This window comes from Mugil cephalus, chromosome 19 (genome assembly GCF_022458985.1).
Source record: "Mugil cephalus isolate CIBA_MC_2020 chromosome 19, CIBA_Mcephalus_1.1, whole genome shotgun sequence".
Classification (NCBI taxonomy): Eukaryota; Metazoa; Chordata; class Actinopteri; order Mugiliformes; family Mugilidae; genus Mugil; species Mugil cephalus.
Genome location: NC_061788.1, coordinates 16,836,843 through 16,855,915, shown reverse-complemented (window position 1 = coordinate 16,855,915; position 19,073 = coordinate 16,836,843). Strand labels below are relative to the sequence as shown.

The 19,073-nt window shown below is 42.0% G+C and overlaps 2 protein-coding genes across 10 annotated transcripts in view; both read left to right on the top strand.

The window, feature by feature from the left end:
- Window positions 1-19,073, top strand: part of LOC124996643 (protein unc-13 homolog B-like) — a 68,601-nt gene that overhangs the window by 29,857 nt on the left and 19,671 nt on the right. For 7 of the 9 annotated variants that reach the window (XM_047569870.1, XM_047569872.1, XM_047569868.1 and 4 more), the window contains 3 exons: window positions 623-10,798; window positions 12,050-12,343; window positions 12,444-12,534. In XM_047569870.1, the coding sequence (XP_047425826.1) occupies window positions 623-10,798; window positions 12,050-12,343; window positions 12,444-12,534 (10,561 nt within the window). The remainder of the gene's footprint in view (window positions 1-622; window positions 10,799-12,049; window positions 12,344-12,443; window positions 12,535-19,073) is intronic. The other 2 variants (XM_047569871.1, XM_047569869.1) reach the window with 1 other exon arrangement.
- LOC124996645 lies at window positions 13,719-18,881 on the top strand. Its single transcript, XM_047569873.1, has 2 exons — window positions 13,719-14,214; window positions 16,299-18,881. The coding sequence occupies exon 2, from the start codon at window positions 16,431-16,433 to the stop codon at window positions 18,642-18,644; it is 2,214 nt and encodes a 737-aa protein (XP_047425829.1). The 5' UTR covers window positions 13,719-14,214; window positions 16,299-16,430; the 3' UTR covers window positions 18,645-18,881.

Genomic DNA, 19,073 nt, shown 5'->3' with positions numbered 1-19,073 from the left:
TTGTACAGTGACAACAAAGTGATTCTAATTCTGATTCTGATCTCAGAGAGGATCCCTCTTTCACACCTCCAGAGGGAGTTAGTTCACGACAGAATCCTTTTGTAATTAAAACCTTCAACTAATGCCGCATGGTGTGTGCTTTCCCTAACGACACTATTGTAGGTGTGTTGGTGAGCATGGCTGTTGCTGTGGGTATTTACAGAGATCTAAATTAACCGAGGCACATGCAGTCATAGGGGTACATGCATACATACTCTCACAACCACACACACATGCAGTTTTATTACTTGTGCTACTGAAATGTATAAAAAGGTACGTTTTATTTTCATTTTAGTCTTCAGGGCAGCTTAGCATTCTGATGACAATGTAATCAAGCTCAAATTGTACTATACCATCAAAACACTGATTCAACTATATAGCCTATAATCTCTGTTATGTTCTCTATGTTGTCTTTTATGTTAATAATTGTCTCTTTTCTTTTGCATGAACCTGTATCTGTCTCAGTTTTGCAATTTTTCATACTGCTTAACTTCTTAATTGCTTTTTTCATTTTGTTTGCTCTTTTTCTGTTCCTATTCCCATTCCCATACCCTTGTTAAATATATTCTTTAACCCAAATAAGATCTTTAAATCAGAAAGGAAGAGTGAGAATTATACCTGTAGATTCTGGCATGGGGGTTGAAGATTGGGAAAACAAATACAAAGGGCAGAGCAAACCTCAGCTGAGTGACTTTTTAGACGATGAGGAGGACAGTGTTATCTTTCGAATGGGAAGGCCCTACCCTGAGCCATCACACACACCGGTCTGTCAAAATCCAAAGCGCAGCGGTTTTCTGCCTGCTACCTACCCCGAAAGCTATGACACTATTGACCGTCGGCGAAAAAAAAAGATAATGGACTCAAGAGGGTTTGTCAATACAGAGACTGAGAAATTCAGAGAAGAGACTTCTACCTCTGACTTTGCACTTCTCCGTGAGAAGAGAGGGGAGCTGTTCATGCGGCAGGTAGCAGAGATGCAGGAAGAGGAGGAGCGAATGACTTCATGCCTCAGGCCATACAAGAATGGGCTTCTCTACAAGACAAGGATGTGGGCTAAAAATGAGCTTGACAACACTTTGGAGAATTATGTGGCATACCAAAAAGAGGAAGATGCTAAAATAAGGGCACGGTTTGATTTTGAGAGTCCTCAGGATCTGAAGTATCCCATTGGCGTAGAGGAAGATGTCGATGACATTGCCTTTATGGCTGAGGACTGTCACTTGGAAAATGAAAGACGTTACAAAGACAGGTATTGCTTGTCCCATGAGGGCCACATAGACAATTCTCAGGGTCTTCGGGAGAAGAAGTGTGGAAAATCTAAAGCTGGAGGGTGGATTGCTGAGACAATACTCTCTCCTGTGGAGGAACCAAGTGATGAATATGTTGACCCCATGGACGAGCTCCAGTGTCTAGTGGAAACTGTTTCTGAATATCTCGCTGAAAAAGAAGAGGAAATCAGCAAGTACGGTTCCCTCCCGAAGTCAAACAAATCTAGATTATCTTCTCTAGGTAGCAATAGAACTGATTCTTTTGGAGAGGACCAAAATGCTTCATCAAAGGATCCTAGAGGAGAATCCCAATCACACACACCTCCTGATCAGGGTATTTCAGGTGTGAAAAATGCAGTGAGTTCATTGTTTAGCTCTCTCTCTGACAAAGTTGGAGGAAGCCCCAAACAACCAGTCCCATCTCCGCAGACATCATCTGCACAGCCCTCTCAATCCGGACTAACAAAACTGTTGTCTTTTATTCCTAAATCAAATACCTCAGCTCCTGTAGCAGTTGTGTCTCCAGTGGAAACCTCCCCTGAAAAATCACTCAGTTCTTTGCCTTCTCAGCCATTACATGATGCCAAAAATGTAGGTCATTATCAAGAATCAAAAATTCCCTTAAGGAGCCAGACTCAAACAGGTACAACAAAAGATGTGCCTGAATTTGCAACCAAACCCCAAAGTGCTCAAGGAAACTCATTCTTTGGAAAATTGAATCCTATAAAGCTTTTCTCAGGAGATAATGAGAACTCCACTGAAGACAAACAGGCACCAGAGTCCACATATTCGCATGGCCATACACAGTGGAATGAAAAGTGTGTTGATAATTGTGTACATCAAGGTAATCAGCCGATGACAACAGAACGGGGTAAGAAATATGAAAAATTAATAAGCTCATCACAACAGAAACCTCTGGAACAAAATCATGATGAAAATGTGCACAGGAGACAGAATCCACTGATGTACAAACACGAAAATGTGCCTGTTCCAGGGCCAGAAAGATCGACTGGCCAAACACAATCCACTGGACTTTTTAGCCCTTTTAGGAAGTCGTTAAGTTCATTGATTACACCCACAGTCCCATTTCCACCTCAGGGGCCTCCTCCGGTGGCTGTTTATCCAGTATTTAGAACCAGTGAGGCTCCCCAACTACAGAAACCAGCAGAGGACCCCTCGTTGAATAGCAAGCCTAAACTACCTTTCACCTCCTCTGAAAATGCGTCCACTCAGCAACGCCCCAAGGCAGAAGGAGGACTGCTTTCTGGTTTTCTAAAGTTTGCATCCAGTGAAGATATTAGTGCCTCCACAAAAACAACAAACCATGACTCATCTGTCACGTCCTCTACTAGCTTTACGCAGAATTCTGCTGTGCCCCAGGAGAACAATGAAAAAGGGTGGCTTTCAAGCATTTTTAACCCGGTCCCTGCTCCCTCTGGTTCAGGTCAGAATTTAATCAGTAACCAGCAATCTCAGAACACTAAAGTGCCACCTGGCTCCCAATTACAACATGCATCAAGTCAGAAATCAACATCAGCGCCTCATGGAATGCAGCATCAAGTTCCCAGTCAGCCTGAGTCACAGAGTTTTTTGACAGGTCTTTTTAAAGGTAGTGCAGCTGAGGAAACCTCTCATATGGGTGCTAATCAACCCAAACAAGGAGGACTGCTGTCTGGACTTCTTAAATTTGGGTCTAACAGTGACCTGGCTGGCAGTGTGCCACAGCCTGCTTCTCATAACAATCAACAGCCCAAGAGCAATAATCCGTCACAGTTTCCCAGTAACCCTCCTCGACAAAATCCTACAGCTCCGCAGATGGGGGGGCTTCTCTCAGGACTATTGAAATTTTCATCAACAGAAAACATACAACAAAATCCACAACCCTCTGTAGGTGAAAAGCAGAGGAACATCCCTGACAATTACTATGGTCATCATCGGACATCAGATGAAACTCAGCCAACACAGCCTCAGCAAAAGGGCCTCGTGTCTGGCTTCCTTAAATTTGCATCATCTGAGAGTATTTCCAGCAGTCAAACAATTAACCAACAAAGCAGTGCTCAATGTAACCAACAAAATTTCCAGCAACAGAATACTCAAGTTCCAAACCGAGGTCCTCCTCTCAGAGACAGAACCTCGAGTCAGCAAGTTGTCCAAAGAGAGACAAGTAAACCAGGCTTTACTAGACAACAAACTGTCCCACTTCAGCAAAAACCATCCCATCAAGGTGGTATTTTGTCTGGTCTTTTTAAATTTGCTTCAGCAGACAGCATTAACACACCAAGTCAACCACCCCCTCAACAGCAGGGCATTACCCAAAGCAGATCTAACCATGAGAAAGTACAAAAGAATATCCCAATTTCTAACCAAAACCAACCACAATTTAGCACAACACAAAATACAACTCAAGCAAGTGGGCTTTTGTCTGGACTGTTCAAATCATCTTCAGAACATGTGGCTCAACCACAGCAGCCCACTCAAGAACAAATCAAGGTGTCATGTAGCCAGACTGGTCAGACACAGATGGAGACACCAAGTCAGCCTGGGAGGCTCTCAGGATTTTTTAACAAGTTAACTAAATCACCTGAAAGTGCTGACACAGCCAGCCAGACATTAACGGGACAATTGCCACAACAGAAGGACAATACAGCTGCAATAAAAAGCCCACCAAACCAGCAAAAACAGTCATGCACTAATTTAACACAGTCTACACAAGAACATGAAGAGAAAGAGAAGAGGATTTCACAAAATTCCCAGCAAGGTTTTTTGTCTGGGTTGTTCAGCAGAAATGTAACTGAGGACCCTTGTACTGAACAAGTCGAACAACAGACTCCCTCAGTGAAGTTCACAGATTCAAATTCAAGCACATTAAAAAGTGCTACCTCAGGCTTAGGGAGGGAAAGTTTGCGAAGTGTTGTTCCAGGTTCTCCCAATCTAGGACAGAGTAGACATGCTTTAATCCATCCACCTATGTCAGTTGGTACTGAGGGTTTGGACTTACGGACATCTGCTACTTTTGCGAGATCTCTTCAGAGTCAGGCATCATACTCCTCAATTAGCTCAAGTAATTTAGCTCAGTTATACTATTCTAGTTCACTTCATTCATTTAAGCCACTGGCTTATAGTACCGGAAATATTAATTCAGTCATGACCATGCAGCCATATATAAGTGGAAGCACTCCCTCTTTGTATGGAGCTACAAATCAAAACCTTTACCAAGGTCAGCTGTCCCCATATGGAATAAGTCCCTCTTATGATGAAAACCAGTGGATCCGGGAAAGTACTCTATGGCAGCAGTTTCAGAATGAGTCACTGAATTATCACTTTCAAGAAGAAGAACAAGGTTATAGACAGAGCTGTGAAAATATGTCATTATCAGCCACTGCTCTTCATTGCACTTCCTCAAATATCAATCAGTCAGTTAACCCTACACTATGGCAAGGTGTTGTTTGTCACCAAGAGCAAACTGTGCCATATCAGTTTGAGGGACACATAAGTAATGACCCATATCCAAAGAGAAAATTGTGGAATAGTTATGAAGATTTGGTAAACAAAGGATATTCACCTAATGAGGAAGGCGTTTTGAACTTGGCTACTAAACAGAGTAATGCAAAGTTTGAAAAATGGCATTCACGTAATGATGGTAGCACTTACAGCTTGAATGGCATTTCATATCATGAAGGCTATTATGAGGAGACTGCACCAAGCTTATCTTATTCGGCCAACTGGCAATATGGAATGGATAATGCTGCCTTGCAAAATTTTCATAGTGATGGCATGAACTATCAGAGTCAGTATAATTTGAATAGACCAGAATCAAACTGTATTCCAAATGCCAATACTGACACAGAAGATGCTCTGTACCTGGAAGACACTGAATGGTATCAGCAGTGGCTTGCACTTTTGGAGCAAGGAATGTGGTGGCCAGCAGAAGATGGTGACTGTGGCTACTTTGTTTACACAGATCATGAGTACATTTATGCCTTGCTTACAGATGCAGGAGGTGAATATGTGTATGCGTGTACGCCTGAGGGTGAATCTTGGGGAGATGGACAGAAATCAGATAGTTTCCCCAGCGCTTGGCTGCACAATGAAATGGTTTTAGTCTGTGGCTTTAAAATTCCACTTTACAATGAGGATGAGCTTCTTTGGTTTCCTGGTCAAAATCACAGTGATTCAAAACTTCTTAATGCCCCTCTTGATTTGTCAGCTGCCTATAAGAAAGGAAATGAGATTATGAATTTAAATCTGGAGCAGTTCTCTCAAATGTTTGAAAACTCATTTCTGTCACAGGGGCAACAAGGTGTGGATATCACATCGTACAGATTGAACAAAGTCAGGATGGATCCAAGACATCCCAGTTATGTTTATGACAATTACTCCAAAGATGTCATTGACCTTTCGTGTCGTAATAAAGACCACATCTATCCTCATTGGAATAACCAGGAAATGAAGACATTTCTTTCTCAAAAGGTTGCTGTTTCTTTGAACTCTACTCCTACTGCAAATTCAAATCAGCAGCTACTTTACAACTGTTACCAACCTAGCCAAAGGCGACGCTCATCTACGGCTGTCACAGTAAAACATGTTGATGAAGTATCAGAGGAAGAATGGAGGAAAAGAGTATCTCCAGGAGAAGAGCAGCCTAATCGTCAAGTCAAAAAGATTACTTCCCTAATATCATCTTTTGTCAGCAAAACATCACAGGTGGAACAGAACAAAACCAGCATGTCTCCATCTGAACAAAGTTCTGACAAGTCTTCTAAGAATATTCTTTCATCAGGTTTCCAAAGTTTGAAGTCTAAGATCACCAAAGAAGAATCCTCTTCTGCTGTGACCCAGCCAGAAAGTGGTAAAAAACAAATGCAGAGGCCAACTACCTCACAGGGAAGAATATTGCCCACAATACCAACAACAACTCAAGTGACTCACCCCTCAACACAATCACATACTTTACAGAAACCCACACTTTCGCGTCAAACTACCATGGTTCAGCAAACAACCCCACCAACAAAACCCAGTGCCACAGTGCCTTTAGGATCAAAAGAATCTCTCACAAAATCTGTGCCACCTGGAAACCTTGCATCTGATAAGCCAGTGGATATAGCAGTGGAGAAACCCTCTGAACAACCACAGGCAGGCTTCATGAACCTTCTCAAATCAGCAGTTGGAATGGAGGAGACTAAACCTGAACCCCAGAAAATTTCTCAGACCTTCCCCAATCAGCAGACTAAAACTGGCAGCACTGCCTCCTTACCAGGCAGTGCCTCTGCAAATAAAGAAGCTACAGGAGTATCAAATCTCTTTGGATCAATAGGCAGCCTGTTTAGTGGTGAGCCATCACCACCACAAAACCAGCATATTAAATCTAGTGTTACAGAGGGTTCTCTGGCATCGGCATCTAGATCAATGGGTATACAGAGACAGCAAACTATGGATCAAACTGCCGCATCTCGACACTCACAGAATCAACCCAGCCAACCACCAAACAAAAGTATCTCCCAAGAGTCTACTTCCAAATTTTCCTCAGGCCCTGCAGCAAGCCATGTCCAAACTGTGCCACCTGAAGCACAGACAAAGCAGGAAGCATCAAATAAACAATCTAGTGGACTTTTTGGATTTTCAATCGGAGAAATGCTTACAGGGTCAACAACCACTCCTCAGTCTGGCCCCAGTCCTCAAACCCCTGCATCAACTACAGCTCCACAGGAGGAATCTCTTGGTAAAAGTATACTTTCAATTTTCTCTGGGCCAAGTCCTCAGCAGGCTGCTCCCAAACCTGAGACATTGCCTCAAACAAATTCACCAAGTGTAGCTCCAACAGCTTCACAACCTCCTCAACAGGAAACACTCGGTAAAAGTTTGCTGTCAATGTTTGGAGGTTCAACTCCTCCCCAGCCTGCTAGTCAAAGTAGACCTTCTGCTGAGGCACCACAACAAGGAGCTAATCCACCAAAAGATCCTCCATCTACAGGATTTCTTTCGATGTTTAGTGGCCCTAGCAACCAACCATCTCAACCCCAAACGGGATCCTTTCTAGGAGGAATTCTGCCTGGGTCATCAGGTTCATCTGAAAGCCCGATGAAAGGACTGTTTTCAGTGTTTAGTGATCCCATTCCTCCCCAACCTCGGCCACCAACAGTGCCATCCCAACAAGGAGTAGCTCAGTCACAAACTCAACAACAAAGGGTACCTCAGACACAGTCCAAGCCACAAGAACATCCACAACCACAAGGACAGCCAGCCACTTCTGTTCTTGGGGGTATATTTGGTGGCTTGTCTGCTTCTAGTGAAAGTCCAAGAAAAAATTTGTTCTCCATGTTTAGTGGCCCCAGTACTCCTGAAACACCAGGAGGCGGTGTTGGTCCAAACATGTCTTCCATGCCAGGGACTGCAACCCCCAAAGTATCTGCCAAGAGTATACTCTCTGCTTTTAATGACGCTGTGTCACCTCCGCAACAAACTCCCAAAGATCCACCAGTGACTGATTCACAACAAAGTTCTCCCCAAACGTCATCTCTTACCAGAAGCAATTTCCCAGAGGCACCAACTACCAGTGAAATATCAAATAAAAATAATACTAATTCTAGTGAAGTTCATGCTGGCCCACCTTCTGACATTGCTGTTGCAGCTTCAGATACTTCTGAAGAGGGTTCACAACTTAAAGGCCTTGGTCTTGCATCTAAGGAACCAAACTCAGAATGTGTGTCTAAGGAAACAAAAACTGAAAGTGCACCCCTAGATCCCAGTCCTCCTAAAGAACCGCCAGCTCCAGGTTTGATATCAGGATCAGGCCCCCATCCTCCATCTTCAACTGGATTTATGTCAGATGGTCCAGGGAAAGGTTTGCTGTCTTTATTTTCTGCATCCACTCCCGATCCATCTACAGAATCTGCACCAGGATCATCAGGCCCCAAGGATGCACCGAAAGGTTTGTTCTCAGTGTTTGGAGGTTCTGCCCCTCAGCCTTCCTCCCAGCCTGGGAGTTCTCTATTAGGGGCAATGTTTGGAGGATCTTCCCCTCAAACACCAGCATCTCAAACTGGTGGATCATTACTTGGTGGTTTATTTGGAGGTTCTGCGCCTCAAACTACTCCGCAAGTTAGTTCCACTAAGACTGGGGGTTCTGTTCCTCAAACTGCAGGACCTCAAGCAGGATCGTCATTACTTGGAGGATTATTTGGTGGGTCTTCTCCACAGAGTGCTGGATCTCAGACTGGGGGGTCAATTTTGGGTGGACTTTTTGGAGTGCCGGCAGCTTCATCTACAATGCCTCAGACTAGTGGGTCTATGAGTGGTCCTGCCACCCAAACATCAACAGCCCAAAACAATAGTTCTATATTTGGAGGGATTTTGGGGGGATCAGCTTCTCAGGCAAGTACTATACAGACCGGCGCATCTCTTCTGGGTGGTATTTTACCTGGAGCTTCAGGTCCTAATGAGCCATCCAATAAAAGTTTGCTTTCAGTATTTGGAGAATCTGCTCAAGCTTCAACATCAACTGGAACTGCTACACCAACATCTACTGATGATAAGAAAACAGTAACTACTGATCTTAGCAGCTCTACGTCAAGTATACCAAAACTGACTGATCCCAGTACAGCTGGTTCAGTTGGTGAAGGAACAATTGTGAGTGATGCTGCTACCAAAAGCAATGACCAGGTGGAAACATTGCAGCAACCTGATGGTACAGTTCAGTGTCTTGAGACAAGCTTGTCCAAAACTGATGGAAGTGTCAGTGTAGAGGTTAGTTCCAAAGATACAGGCGAGCCAAGTGCTTTATCTGGAGATCAGTCTAAACATTCTGAAATATGTACAGCAGCACAACAGCCTGCAAGACCAGACATTGTTGGTGATGGTTTGAGTCAAGATAAAACACCACCTAAATTAGATGAGGCAACACCCCCCACTCAGTCAACAAGTCCTGTTGTCCAGCTTCCACAGAAGCCTCCAGAGCCAGAAAAATCTACTAGCGATTCAGCAGCAGATACAGTTTCAAACTTCATGTCTTCCCTTTTCAAACCAACACCTGTTCCCAATGAAGGTCCCCAACAGCAAAAGAACTCTTTGTTTGGACTGGGACTAACAGCATCCCAAGCTGATACCAGTCAGACTGGACCATCACTATTGGGGGGAATATTTGGAGGGTCTAATGCTCAGACAGCATCTCCCCAGACAGGACCATCACTAATAGGAGGCTTATTCAAAGGATCTGCTCCACAATCTGGACCTCAGGCCACCACCACTGCCACTGGAGGTTCATTATTAGGTGGGATGTTTGGAGGAGGTTCCTCAGCCAAACCCTCAGGTCCCCAGAGTGGTGGATCATTGCTGGGTGGAATGTTTGGTGGGGCTGGAGTAACATCACAGCCTAGTAGTTCTTTACTTGGAGGAATGTTTGGAGGAGCGGCTGGTCAGGCTGCAGGATCACAGACTGGAGCATCCTTACTTGGGGGCATAGGGGGATCTTTATTTGGGGGCATTGGACAACAACCCTCTAAGCCTCCTCAATCAGTGCCAGCTGAGCCAAAACCTGTACAGAGTACCAATACACAGCCACAGCCTAAGAATGAAAATGTGTTAGCAAAAATGCCTCCATCTGACTGTGAGACCAGTACATGTAAAATAGCAGATAATGATCAAGAAAAACCTGTAAGTCTAACAAATAGCAGTGCCATGCCACCTGACACAGGTTGTCCAAAAACATCTGCCATCACAAATGCACCCATAAACACTTCAGATGACCTCATCCATCAGGAAGATAACATTGAAAAACAGGAGTCAGCTGTTGAGGGAGAAATAATACATGAGAAGCCCATAGTCATTAAAGAAGACCCTGAGAATAAAGAATGTGACAAATCTGCCCCACCAGATATCAGGCAAGTCACTCCTACTACAGCTTCTGAAGAAGATCAATTGCCCAGCAGTGCAGAGCCACCTCAAGCCAAATCTCTGTTTGGTTTTGTATCTGCACAGAGCGAGGCAGGAAAATCTCTTGGATCCCTTTTTTCATCAACAATGCCATCAGTTGCTTCACCTTTGCCTCAAACGGAGGGAGGAAGTGGTCTGTTTTCAGGATTAAAAACCCTCTCTGGAGGCCTATTTCAAGAGGATAAACCCACTGCTGGAAAACAAGAGCCACCTACTACATCATTATTTGGGGCAAAAATAAGTTTCCCTTGGCAGGCAGACCCACCCAAATCACAACCTACCTCAGTTACAACATCCCAACCCAAAACTAACAACCCAACAAGCAGTCAAACACATATTGTAGAAAAGGTTGCCACGTCTGATGCCCAAAAGAATCAATCGGTAGGTTCCACAGATGATATAGAAAACCCCCAGATTTGCATCTCCACTCCTGAAGTAGATCCTTCAGCTTCCCTGACCCCAAAGGAGAAGGAAAGGCTTGTAGAAACATATCCCTCTGCAGGCCCAACCTCTGGAGTGCAGCTGGACAACCAGTCCGAGAAGGATCTATTGAATGCAAAAAGGCTAGTAAAAGCATAATAAATGGCATCCCCTCCTCACCATTTATGATGCATTGAAACTTTGGAAAAATGTATTTCCTGTCCAGTCCTGCAGTCCTTTCTCAATAGTTCAACACATGTTTGTATGTGTATGTGTGTATTGTGGGCTTTCGTGTTTAGTGTCTCTGCCAATCCATGTGTCATTTCAAAACAGAATTCCAAAACAAAATGTATGTATATATGCATGTTTAATCACTGCCGCTCTTACTTCGTCATTCATTTGTTATTTTCAAGAGATAACTTTACTACTCCTTTGCCAGACTGTGATTTATAGTTATTACTTCTTACCTGAACATACATTCTACAGTCATATTCAATTTAATTGTAGTGTTGCATGTACTGTGGATTTGCAACATTATAAATATTGGTATGTTTTTAAAAATGGAATTCTGATTTGATTCGCACATCGTTTTAAATAGTAAAAATTATTCAAAGTTTACATGTATCTAGTAATGAAATACAGTAAATACTTGACATTTAACACGGAAATCATTTCATGCAGTTTCAATGCAGTTGATCTGCATCCTCGCCATCTCATAAACAGTAAATTTTCGAAAATACAGATCAACACTGCGTATTTTATGGTCCACATCTAGCTGTGCTTCAGCCCTGTCCATGTAAGTTTACTTACACCATGTGCACGTGTTCCTGTTTGTGGAAAGGTAAAGGAAAAACCTTGACAATAAACTGTGCAGATATAAATGTGTGCAGAAGCATACATTCATGTAGTAAGGGCTAGCAATTAGGAGCGATTTCATACCTCACACCACAAAATGGTGCATCTACGCCCATTCTAAAAATGCAACTGATGTACAAGGGCATATAAAATTTCCAAAGTGGATACAGTGATACTGCTTTTCTTTTCTTTACATTTTCTTTGTTTTTCCAACATGCCAAGGTTGGGTGTCTTTTTAGGACATGATGTATACTATACCAATTAATTCTTAAATACTTTTATAATTGATAAAGACAGACTATATTTAAATAGAATATGCAGGTAATTCTTCATAGATGAGTGGTGTTCATCACAGCTCCAAGAGTTATACATTTGGAAGTAAAACAGCTTCTTGGTAAATTTGAGCAGCTGTACCAGTATATTATAATACAGAGTTATCTGACATATCTAGTGTAAAACACAAATTACAGTTAAATTTAGAGCTTGTTTTTCACCCATTTTTGATACTGATTTTCCTCACTTCTCTCTCACAATTGTAGTCCAGTCGAAAGTAGTCGCTTTGGATCATCAGGAAACCTAAGCCAGATCAGCTCCCAGCTTAGTGAAACTGGCCACGAGAGCACTGGAGGGTCAGAACTGGAAGAGTCCTTCCACTCCTACCATAGTACTGGCTTTCACCCGTCTACCAATGGGCAGCTGCGCACAAATGGACATCTTCACACCAATGGACTCTCTAAAGTCGAAGAGCAGGAGATACATGGGCTGTCCCCTGAAGTAGGACGGCCCTTGAAGAGTGACACTCCAGTCGAGAGAGTATCGTCTAAACTCCAAAGGTACAGTTTTATTTAGAAATTCAACCCAGCCCTGAGTTGAACTGTGAGATTGCCTCCATCTATGTTTTTTTTCATTTTCTCTTAAAATCATGTAATATAGGTTCCACGACGATGGGCCGCCATTACCCTTTTCTCCATCCAGAGTTCGTTGGTTGAAGGCTATCAATAAAGTCAGAGTTCAACTCCGGGAGGTAGGCAGTGTTTCACTTTTGTTTTTCTTTTGCACCAGTGTTTGTTGTCTCAGTATTTTTTAAGGTTGATTTTGTTTTCTTCTTCTCGCCCTACCACATGTAACACAAAGACAATTCCTAAAGTGTATGCATACATACGATATGTACCACACTTTCGGTACTGCCACTGGTTGAGTTTAATCTCTCTGAATGTCTAAACAGATGCATTAAATGTACTATAAATACTGTATGTAAACAGTGTTTTACACTTTTTGAATTTCTAGAGATGTTTTTGAAAGGCAACCTACAATGTTGCTTTTGAGAAGTAAAGTAAGGGTGAGTATATTTGATTTAGTCCTGGTATTGTAATAGAAGACAGCTGACCATAAACGTAGTCCCCAGTTAAACATGCCACTCAAACAGCATATTTTAAATGCTGCATAGTAATTGCCTGCCTTCTCTCTCTGTATGTCTCAGTCTTCAGTGGTTGATTTTATTTCTTCACAGGAGACTGTAATCGTGAGGCTACTGTATACTTACAGTATGCAGTAAATTTACAGTCAGTCTGTTGATTTAGGTCCATCTCTCACACTTTGAGTAGGGACCTGTAATATACATGTGAATGGATGGTTCACTCATGGTTGTGATTTTTATCTTCTGCAGTATATTTTGTCTGCATTGTCTGGTCAATTTCTCACTTTTTGTCTTTTGCACATGAAGTTAGTTGTGATGTGATATGTGATGATTTCAGAAATATGCACTGAGGCATTTATGCCTGTCACCACACTGATTGTCCTTTGCTAAAAAGGAAATCATGGGACGTGGACTTTATCATGTCCCCTTCTGAGTTTTCTTTTTAGAACCAAACTGAAAACTCTTTCAGTCATGAGAGACTATGTAATATCTCTCTCATGTAAACAGATTTTGAATTGAGTTAGAACAACCGGATTTTACAGGTTGCTCGTAATGAGGACATGGGGATCTCTCAGCCCTAACTGGGGTTCATTCCCTTGATTAAGCTTTTACAGCATAGTAATAAAGGAGTAGCATAGATAGCCCTCATGTAGTTCCATTATAATGATTGTCTTGCTTGGACTATGAGTGCCTGATTGAAGACATGAGTATAAAAGGAAGGTGAAAACTGTCTAAGTGCGATTTATTATCGGACATGAGGAAACACTTATGATATAAGGCTGAATGCTGATTGTAATGAATTAGAATTGGTTGTTAATCTGCCAAGCAACGCCACAGTGACCAGCATAATAAGAATAAGAATGCTAGACTGAATACAGAAAGAGAGTGGAATCTGAGAGTCAGTAGTTACAGCCACAGATTATCATCGTGTCTGAATACACTGCCAGAGGACAGAAAGAGAGAGAGAAAGCAGAGAAAGCATGGAACCGAGTGGGAGGGAAGTAGGGACGGCTACTTAACTGAGGATGAACTGCTGTGTGATTGTGGTCTGCTCCAGTCGTGTTTGCCGTTCCAGTAGCAGAAATGGGAGATTCAGCACTTTTTTGTCAGTTAAAGGACGATCTGCTGGGTTGACTGATACCGAGCCAAACAGTCAACAGTACCAGGGGATGCATTTTTATTAAAAAAAAAAACAACTTGGAATTTACAATCGGTGAGTTCCTGTCCATGTGGATTTAATCAATCTTTCAAGATGATATCTCCAGGTTGCTCATTTGTTCCTATATGGTAAGTCTTGCATTTGGATAATTTTGTTAGATTTTATTAAAAAAAATCATGTTTAGGAAAAGTTGTAGTGTAAGAAACTTATATTAATGCATAATGTTTAATACACATTCAGCACTTCCTCAGACGTAACAGAGCATTCTGTTTTGATCTAAATTTTAACAGAGAATATTTTATGACATTATAAAAATAACAAGACAACTTCACAACTTCAAAGGCAAGATTTCTTTTTTTTCTAGGCCACAGACAGTTTAGTATGGAGAGAAAAAAGGAGACAGGTTGCTGCAGATTATTTCTAGGAATGTCCTGGAAAATGGGCCAATCTGCAACCGGCCCCTAAACCTTTCTTAATAAATTATGGGCAGTTAAGGAATAAGCCACTTACTATTACGCTGCACACAGCTAAATGTACTTTTAATTAGTGTTTAGGTAATGTGTTACGTGTCAATCAATTTAAGCCAGATATTCCTGTTAATATTTACATCAAAATTTTGTATTTTTAGCTGGAAGTACAGTTCTGTGAGATAATTTCAGATAGGCTGATTTAGCTGACACGTTTGTCATCTTAATTTCAATCCGGAGTATTGGTGGAAACATTTTTTTGTTTTTGTTTTTTATAATTGGGTTGAATATACTTTTCTGCCTACCCAATCCTTATCAGCCTTGTGTTGCTTATTAGAGATCTCCAGAACAGGGTTGGTTTAGGGTAGTTAGCAATCATATCCTTTCCTGTGTGTAATAATGTCCTTTATGGAATAGATAATTGCAAATATGAAGTTAAACTGCAGTTATACTACTTCATGATATATGTACAGAATAGTTTTCACAGAAAAATCAGAAATCATAGCACCACTTAATTAAAATGTTATGCATTCTTAGACACAATGCTCTTAACATGCCAGTGGTCTGGGCACATATTTACTTGCAGACATAAGATCAGAAAGAATATAGACAGATAAATGTTGTCAAGAATTTAGTAGTGATGCTGAGGTTGAGACCTGTTACACTTAAAACATCTTTCAAATTTCTGATGCAACTATGGACAAATATGAAAACACTGAGCTGTATGTTCTGTGACTAAATAGGAGGAGCATAGAGACATCTTGTGATGTTGGCAGTAGATCTATTTAGATATGTAATAAGGAAAATAAATGTTCATCAAGAAAAAATAGAAAATGCAAATATATCAAAATTTAAATTATTATACACTAAACTATTATACAGACCCACATGTAGCAAATAACAAGCAAAATGCAAAATAAATATTCTAACAATTTATAATTTAATTCACATACTTGAAAAGGAGTGGGTGGAAGTAAAAAAAACAACAACTTTTGTTGCATTTTTTTGGGGCTATTCTATTGTCGGCAATGGATCACAACTATCACGCCTTGCAGCTGGCATGGGTGCGAAAGAATGACATGGCCTCAGAGAAGAGATTTGACCTGTCATCTAATTACAGTGCTGTCTTTATAAAGACTCTTAATTGCAGGGATCTAAGCTGATGCATGGTTTCCTGCAAGTTACCACTGTGACTGTGAGGAGGTCAGTTCAAACGACACTATCTATCTGACTTCTTGTCTGTACAGTAGTGTAGTCTCTCAAAGTGGTCTTAAACTGTAGGATTTTATATGTTCTCAAATATGTTTAAGTTCTCTATTGTCCCATAATTTAAACCATCTTGCAGTTGCAATGTTACAAGTTAAACAGTTCTTGTTTTTCTCTCTGTATTGTCTAGTTTGTTGGTGAAAAACATCCAATATACTAAATATAAATATGAAACTGATAAAGAAGGAAGTGCTGTTCTGTTCTTGGGATGTGAAAAAAGTTATATTCAGTTCACACTTGCATTAGTGGCTGTTTTCAGAATGCATCTTATTTATCTTGCTTTCAAAGCATTTCCTCTCCATCCTTTTATGAAGCTGTGCTCCACATGGTTGCCAGGAGGGAGAATAGATGCTCTTATTATAGATTATTATAGTTTCATATTTATGATTAGTTGTTCTGCACCCACAGAAATAAAAAGTACATGTACTAACCACATGGGTTTTTTTTCTGCTTCTTCAACAAAATTATTTTTCCCTCAGTGATGGTGCAGGTACTTGCTCGTGTGCAGTTTAAGATGCTGGCTTATGGTTAAACCATTCTAAGAAGCAATCAAAGAGGTAGTGGTTTGTCCATGTGTGGGAACAGCTGATCACAATCGCCAATTCTCAGGGATGTTCCCCAGAGGACAACTGAGCGGACAGGATGAACCCTACAACTCAGAGCCACTTCCACTCTCGCCCAAAAGGCAAGATCTGCAGAAGAGATCACAGAGTCCCACTGCTGGGCAAAGCTTGTACAGGAAACTGCCGAAGGAGCCAAAAGAAAATTATGACCTTCAATCAGTCGCCACTTCCGGCACCGAAGCTGACCTCGCCTCACCTGGTGAAAACAGAAGTTCTGATTGCCAGGATGGTAGTGGTGTTATGGAGAATCCTACGCCCAGGGCCAGTGAAAAGATCCAAAATGATGAAGAAAAAGAGAAGTCGGAGGATCAGGAAGGAGAGGAAGGCTCTGGTAACATAGTGGAGCATATCCTGAAAGAGTTGAAAGGTATTAACAAGATCCAGGAGGAAATTTCTGACCTTAGGCAGTATCTATCATCTGTGCGAGGTTCAGTGGACGAAGTGTCCTGCTGTGTCGATGCAGTGCTGAGTGAAATAGGTGAGCTGTACTCTGGGGCTTCAGCTGCACCTCATCCTAGCCCTGTTTCTCAAGCGCCACGCATCAGACAAGGAAGCCTGGGTAGACAGGACGCGGTCTCATCTCCTCACAATCGAAGTCCACTGATGGATCACAAAGACTTTGGAAATGATTCAGGATATATGTCATCTCACAGATCACCCAAACAATGGATAGTTGATCAAGCCAATCTCAGATCCGTCCAACAAACAGACCAAGAAAACTCTGAGCAAAATTCAAACATGCACATGCTGAGCCATACAAATCCTGACCTCTGCTACATGGAGCTTCATTATGGCTGCAACTACCAAAGCAGCAGCTCTTTGTCATCATATCTGAGCTCCAACTGTCTGGATGCGGGCTCTCTGTCTGGGCAAACAGAATATGAAAGGTGGCCCTCTGCTGATATGCAGCACAGTATAAGCAGAGAAGGAGGCTGGAGTGAGGAGGACATCTCCTCTTGTGCTAACAGCAGAGAGGAGCTGCAAAATTATCTACGTGTTTGGAACCGGTGTGCCACTGAAGAGACACAAAGCAGCACACCAGGCCATTCATCACACAACAGTTCTGAGCACCTCTCATTATTGTTTGGACAGCATTACGATTCTCCCTCACATTCTTCCAGTGTGGTGGACTGGAGGCCTCTCAGAAAACAAACTGAGGAAGAAAACCTGGAGTGTGACTGTGCTGCAAACTGCCCATTTTCCCGTAGTTCTGGTTATCACACCATGGATGCTTGCCCAAACGAACATGGAAGTGGGCCCTCCAGGAGCCTGAGCTGCTCCACAGTTCTTTTGACAGACTGTGATGATGGTAACCTAGAGCCGCATTCACCATGTGATGATTGTCCATCCTCTGGGGACACTCTTGATCTGGGGTCTGTTGAGAGTTTGGACAGAGAGTGGACAGATCCTAGCATTTCCAGGGAGGATGCAGAAGAATCTTTGTCACAGGAGTCGTCTGAAATAGATACTGAGGGCGCACCCAAGAACCCCAATGTAGGCTTTGATGTAACAACTTTTAGCAAGGCTGTACTCACTTTCAGGTCAGCTTTGAAAGGAGCGCTGAAAAAGCTGGAAGGATCCAATCCTGAAGTCGTAGAAGAGGAAAGTGGAATTGAGAGATCTTTATCTCTGACCAGACAAGCCAGTGATCCTAAGGAGGAGCAGGGTAGTGATGTGTATACAGAGGGAGAGGCTAGTCTCACAGAGAATCAGACTCAGTTTGCCACTCCAAAGGAGGAGAGTGACAATTCAGTCTACATGGATTGTGAGATGCATGAGAACCTGTCAGACTCTCTTCAGGCTTCTTCCCATGATGGAAGCTGTTCTCCCCACACCCCAGCTGAGCGTCACACTTTACAGATTTCACAGGGTAAAGTAGAGTATCTAACACATGTGGAGCTGTCCAACATTGACCACTCTCCAGCAAGACAGGCCGAAAGTCCACTGGGTCCTTTGCCCAGCACAGATGAGTTACGATTAAGTCCAATTCGGGAAAACCATGTTCTTGATCAAGCAAACGAAGAGAAGCCAACCGATGCCAGCCACAAAGAACGTATAGCTAATTTCCAGCGCATTTTGAGGGAAAAGAGACAAACCCGCCATAGACTGTCCAGATCTACTCAAGGCTCAGTAGGGTCCCATGGCTCTCAAGGGTCTCAGGGATCCCAATCTCTAGACGAGTTCATCCCAGGTATTTATTAGCACCTACTTCTTTTGTTTTAATAACTGGAAACGCCAGTAATAAAAGCAAAATAATAAGAATAATCTTACACCCTCTAATGATATAATTCAATGTACTATATTACATTATATTGCAACCCTATTTAGTTTTAGTATCATTACATGCTAACTCTTGAATGCAGTGCTTTTATTAGTTGGCTCAGTTACATCTGCTCCATGTTATTTCTAATTCTTCTGTGGTTTCTTTTTCTTCACAGAGATTTGGAAAGAAGATTATCAGGTTACTCATGTGATATTAGCTCCATGTTTAAACTACATTTTCTTTGTTGGTTTTGTTTGGTTTTGTATATTTTTTGTGTCTTTTACAGGTATCATTACGTGTTTTTTTTTTGACCTTGCATGTTCTGTGACATCAGAGAGATGAAACTCAACTAGATATGTTTACATTAA